Raw genomic sequence first — 6,000 nt, 5'->3', positions numbered from 1 at the left:
AAGAAGTGCATGATATGGGCCTGTAAACTACTGTTTCTGTTTTAAAGGGGGTGTGTTTCCCTGTCTGCTGATCCCAACCACTCTTGAGTCTCTTGAGTCCTGACTCGAGCCGCATACACGTTTATCATACACACGACTCTCAAGAGTTATCCGAAGATGCCTTTCAAACGAAACAGCAGATAAATATCCAGCCATTCATCCAGCTCACAACATCCAGTTCACAGTCTCAGACGAACGATTCAAGAACATAACAAGACTCATCTCCTCAATGACTCCTTTCGCCTTCAAGGATGATTCCCGCCCATCTCAATCCACATCAACGCAGAAGAATAGCTCAACCCAAGCAAGAAACCTTCAAGCTCATACCCGTCCATGCCCGATACTATCACAATCGACTCAAAACTCAACACCGATTACTAACACTAAGCGGCCCCCTCCTAGCGACAGCCACCCAGCCCAATCGATCAAAAAATCACGGGCAACCCCACCCACTCAAGACCTTCGGCTCAAAGACAACCTCGACGAATTCCCCGTTGACGGTGATATAGACTTCCTCGAGCAGATTCATCAATCAGACCGCAGCCAGCCCTCCAATCTTGACAAACAACAAGTCAGACCTACCCACCCCGCAAACATTACCGCCCAACCCAAGCCTTTACCACTGGGACCTTCCCATATCGCCCAACCCAATTCAGCCGTCTCAACACCTTCCAATCTTCATGGTCGACCCACCCTTGGCCCACTTGGTCGGGTATTTGTCGAACCCACCATGCAAGAAGTTAGTTCTTCATTAACTTGAATTTCCCCCTTTTTCACGCCTCTCTCTTTTCTCGATAGAAAAACACCTGATCCGATCGTCTCGTTTTTCCCTACAGATTGATCTTGAAACTCTTTACATTAAGCGACATACATGCATCTCTAGGCTCGTGGTGACTCTAGAGAACATGATCAGTGTCTTTCAGACTGGAGAATGCTCGACGGGTGAAGACTTCGGCTGTTTACTCAATACAAAGTTATGACCGTTTCCCTTTTTCCTGTTGTGACCAAGTTTTTATATCCCGTCACAAAAGTTTTGAAGTTCTGACTTATCTCTTGGTATTCATTTGCTCGACAAGCAGGTCATATTTGGACGGCAGACTTGCTGAATTCAATGCGGAAGTCAAGCGGCGCGAATCCATCGGAACCATACTCGAATCCACCAAACCATCCGTTGGACCGATCCCTACGACAAGTAGGATTGACCCTCCTATCAGTCGCGTTGCTCCTGCCCTGGTCACTTCTCCTTCAACATCATCGCGTCTCTCGAACGAAAACCTCGCTCCTCCAACCAAGCCATCCTCAACCGATCATCAAACCCCCAGATCTACATATCGTTCAGCTTCTGCAACAACAATTCCCAACCCCCCTTCACCAAAAACGACCCGCCCAAATCAAGCAATCCATCAACCTGCTCACCTTGAAAGACCTGCTACCTCTAATTCAACAAGAACCTATCAATCACAGTGCAACATTCAACCAAAAAGTAACATCCAACCAAATAGCAACTTTCAACCAAACAGCAACTTTCAATCAAATAGGAACTTTGCCAACGATCTTAGAATTTCAAGTCCAAATCCAGCCGATGAGCCAGAACCTGAATGTATTGATGAACCCTTGCAAGAAGCCAGCCACGACTCAATAGATCCATATCTTCTGGAGGGTATCTTTTCCGCTGATGAGGATGACCTTCAAGAGCTAGAGAATGGCTATCCAGATCAAACCAACGACTCCCAAAATGCGGCACCGAGCGGGTCTATAGACATCATCCAACCCACTCGAAGTAAACATTCAGCGACCAAATCAAATGTACCACCAATCGAAACATCAGTTGCAAAGACCACACAAACTGTCGAAGACTATTCTAAGAAAATGAACCATCGTTGGTCTAGAGACGTCGGCAAAGCTCTCGCCAAAATATTCAAACTGCACACTTGGAGACACAACCAAGTCGATGCCATCAATACTACACTCTCTGGAAAAGACTGCTTTGTTTTAATGCCCACAGGAGGGGGAAAATGTGGGTGACACGCGTCGCCAACCTTTGGAAAACAGACCATCATGTCCCTCATATATTATGCTTACAAATGTTTATTCTTTTTTTCCTTCTAAGCTTTGTGCTATCAATTACCAGCCGTGGTAAGGTCGGGTGCGACCAAAGGCGTAACATTTGTCATCAGTCCTTTGATCAGTCTGATCACCGATCAAGTTCAGGCATTGTGTGCTAAAGATATTGGAGCCGCTGCGTTCACGGGTACGATGACAGCCCAAGAGAGGGACTACGTGATCAACGATCTCCAATCAGACGAACCTGCCTTGTGTCTGGTTTACGTCACTCCTGAGATGGTACGTGTCATTTTTTTCACCCTGATAAACTGTCACAAGAGAGAAGCGGGATGGAAAGAGCCCCACCCGATGATTCGCCGGGTTTCCTCATGGAGAGTTTTTGTGGTTTATTTTTGTGTTTCAGATCATGCGAAGTTCTGTATTATCCAGAATCCTAACCGACCTCAAAAACCGGAAGTTGCTGGCCCGCTTTGTTTTCGATGAGGCGCATTGTGTAAGTCAATGGGGGCATGATTTCCGTGAGTCGATAGGATCAATCCGCACAAACTTTCATCTACTCCTCTTTCAGCTTCTAAAACCCTCCTTCCCCCAAAAAAAGACTCTAAGGTTTCCTTTTTTGATGGATAGAATTTCAATTCAGCCTAATCTGCTTCTTATCTTCGGGGAGTTCTTTAGGTCCCGATTATAAGGACATCGGTCCTATGCTTCGAAAAGAATTCAAGACTATCCCATTTATCGCTTTGACGGCAACAGCAAACCACCGGGTCCAGCAAGATGTGATGTCAAACCTGCAGATAACTGGCTGTCGGGTCTTGACCCAATCCTTCAACCGAGCAAATCTGAGATATGAGGTCCGACCTAAGACCAAGGACGTGCTGAGCGATATCATCCGGATCATCACCGTTGATCATCAGGGTGAAAGTGGGATAATCTATTGTCTTTCGAAGAAGCAATGCGAAGAAGTTGCCGCACACCTCTCCACAAAGAACCGGATTAAAGCTCACCATTACCATGCTGTAAGCATTTTCTTTTATCCCACATCGAAAGCTATTCATATCCACAATAGTGTCGCTATGTTCCATGTTTAAACCCAATCCTCATTCTGATTTTTTCACTATAAATTAGGGAATGTCCAAGGAGGATCGGCAGAAAATTCAACATGGCTGGCAAGTTGGCAAGTTGCAAGTAATTTGTGCAACAATAGCGTACGTGTCACAAGATCATCTCAGTTATCCTCATAAACTTAGGAAAGAGACGAATGTATTATATTGAAAATTTTCATCAGTTTCGGGATGGGAATTGATAAGCCGGACGTTCGGTTTGTCGTTCATCATTCGATGCCCTCTTCTCTCGAAGGATATTATCAAGAAACAGGTCGAGCAGGGAGAGATGGTCAGATTTCTGAATGTATCTTGTTCTACTCTTATCGAGATTTTGTGAGTCTTGCATAACATAACCCTAGAGAGCCCCCCCCCCCCCCCCAAAAAAAAAAAAAAAACCTTATTGTATCGTCAATGGATCTGGCAAAAAAAAAAACAAGTGGGTCCGGTTTCTACATAAGAAAACCTATACTCACAAAAATAATCCTTTACTTTTTCGTCCTTGCCCTTGCCATTATAACGAGAGCAAAATAGACTGTATTTATGAGAATGGTGGAGCAATCGACGACCTCGAAAGACCAAATCGAGCGGCAACAGGCGAATGCGAAACAAGTGGTCGGGTTCTGTCTTAATAAGGTAGACTGCAGAAGGTCACAGATCCTCAGTTATTTCGGCGAGAAATTCTCGGCTTCGGAGTGTATGAAGACCTGCGATACGTGCATGAACCCAGAAACAGTTGTGATGAAAGATGTCTCGCAGTTGATGAAGGGGGTCGTCAAAGTAGTCAAACAAATCACCGCCCGTCGAGCCGAGTCGGTTACCATCGCTCATATCGTCGATGTCTTTAGAGGTAGTAAGAGTAAAAAAGTCAATCTTGTTCTTTTTCTTGGAGTCCTCAGTCATATGCTAAAATATATTTGTCTGTGAATGATGACCGCTGTCTCCCACTGTTGAATCCAGATCACGAATGCTGGACACGATCAACTAGACGGTGCTGGACAAGGCAGTACTCTCGATCGAACGGATTGCGAGAGGTTACTTCATCTGATGGTTTCGCGAGACATCTTGAACGAAAGATATGAGTCCAATGCCATGGGTTTCACCAATGCCTATGTCCAGGTAAACCGCCGAATTTATTCAACCTTTCTCAATCAGAGGGGATAAAGAACTGAAAGATAGATCTATCGGTCATCTTGCTAGCTTGGGACGGCTCATCAGGAGCTACTAAACAATAAAGGGCCGGTGATGATGGCATTCAGCAGAGAGACTGGTACGACAAAACGGACCGCGCCGACCGGGCCGCCGAAGAAGACAGTGGTCAGGGCCAAGAAAGGCGGGGGGAAGGAGGTCAGCGTAGTGGAAGATTCAGATGAAGACTTCGTCGTCAATGACTCTCACGAATCCGACGCGCCCGCAAGACCAGCTAGAGCCTCACGCACTCAAAACGGCGGACCCCCCGTCAGAGGTGGCGTCAAGAAAGCCCTCGCTACTATTAAAGCTAAACATCAGTTAAACGAGCCTCAATCTACTGGGGCGGGTTCGGTCCAAGACTGTTATAATGCCCTTCTTCTACTCAGGGTAGGTCTCTTCCACTTTTTTTCGTGTGAAGGTAGTCTCCTTTTCCGCTGAACAAGTCTTCTTCCCACCTTTTTCTCCTTTTTAACCAAATTTTGGCGGGGGCCTGTTTTGTTTCCAGGATATCTTAACGGATGGTGACGTTGTGGATGAAGACTTTCCTAGCGAGGAAGCCCTGCAGACAATAGCTTGCATTCACCCTCATTGTAAGACTTTCCCCTCTTTTCAGCCAGAAATATTTTCACTTTCTGATTTGGTTGGCTGATCCTACCCTTTTTTCTTATATTAATTAGCTCTACAAGAATTAGGTGCTATTGATGGACTCTCAAAGCAGTAAGTATGTTTGCTTGTTCACACTTGCCCTCGATTTTGAATTACCTCCCTTTTTCGCTCCCCTTGCGTACTTCCTCTTTCCTTTTTCCTAATTTAATTTAACTCAACAAAATAAATAAATAGAACGGAGTCTTAGACACTGATAATCGATTTTTATTTTTCTATTAGGTGTATTGACCAACATGGCGCATCTATTATGAAAGTCTTGAATAAATTTAAATCTCAAGATTTGAATCAACCACCGCAAAAAAACAGCCACAATACCCGGCAAGAAAGCAAATCGACCACGTGTGTTCACACATTTAATCTTTCACATAATTCAACAACTTGGCATGCTAATATTGTTCGCATCTTAATGGTTTGATCGGGACGTTGATCGTAGTTCGACGACTAACCGGCCCGTTGATTTTCACCAACACGTTTCGAAATACGTGGCGTCAACTACTCAAGGCTCGAAAACGACTGCGAGTAACAACTTCAAGAAATTCGTCCCTCGCACCGCTGGTGGGAGCTCGGCTGGAATTAAACCAATGCCTGTCCCGCGATGAACTTGACAACAAATCTTACCGAACTCTGCCGTTCTGTTCATAGTGCTTCCTGCCAGATATTGTTTATCTCGTCATTTTATATACTTTGTGTCGTCTTGGTCTTTTACTCCTGAGCGAACCCTTGCTCGGATCCCCCTTCATATCTTGCTTCAATTTTTCCTCTCGCAAGTACGTTGATCTGTATATATGCGTTTGTGTGTTTTATTTACTTAATTTAGACCACTATTATCTCTTTTTGTCTTTTCTAAAAACGGTTTAGCTACAACATGAATATTTGCAGTGAATCAGCTATGAAAAACACATCCAAGATTAGTTCTTAGGATTGAGGATGTTCGTGTTAG

The 6,000-nt window shown here is 44.7% G+C and overlaps 1 protein-coding gene across 1 annotated transcript; it reads left to right on the top strand.

Moving 5' to 3' along the window:
• Positions 1-268: 268 nt before the first annotated feature.
• Positions 269-5,659, top strand: PtA15_6A355 (uncharacterized protein; the record flags this gene model as incomplete). The annotated part of the gene is made up of 15 exons (XM_053170051.1): positions 269-778; positions 876-1,012; positions 1,119-2,056; positions 2,150-2,382; positions 2,507-2,621; positions 2,779-3,119; positions 3,229-3,308; positions 3,389-3,539; positions 3,738-4,070; positions 4,164-4,322; positions 4,404-4,781; positions 4,900-4,984; positions 5,072-5,111; positions 5,280-5,399; positions 5,494-5,659. 15 exons carry the CDS (start codon positions 269-271, stop codon positions 5,657-5,659), a joined length of 3,786 nt encoding a protein of 1,261 aa, XP_053021281.1.
• Between the last annotated feature and the right edge of the window lie 341 nt (positions 5,660-6,000).

Source organism: Puccinia triticina, chromosome 6A (assembly GCF_026914185.1).
Source record: "Puccinia triticina chromosome 6A, complete sequence".
NCBI classification, from domain to species: domain Eukaryota; kingdom Fungi; phylum Basidiomycota; class Pucciniomycetes; order Pucciniales; family Pucciniaceae; genus Puccinia; species Puccinia triticina.
The sequence above is the reverse complement of the archived record's forward strand: the minus strand, read 5'-3'. Positions and strand labels throughout refer to the sequence as shown.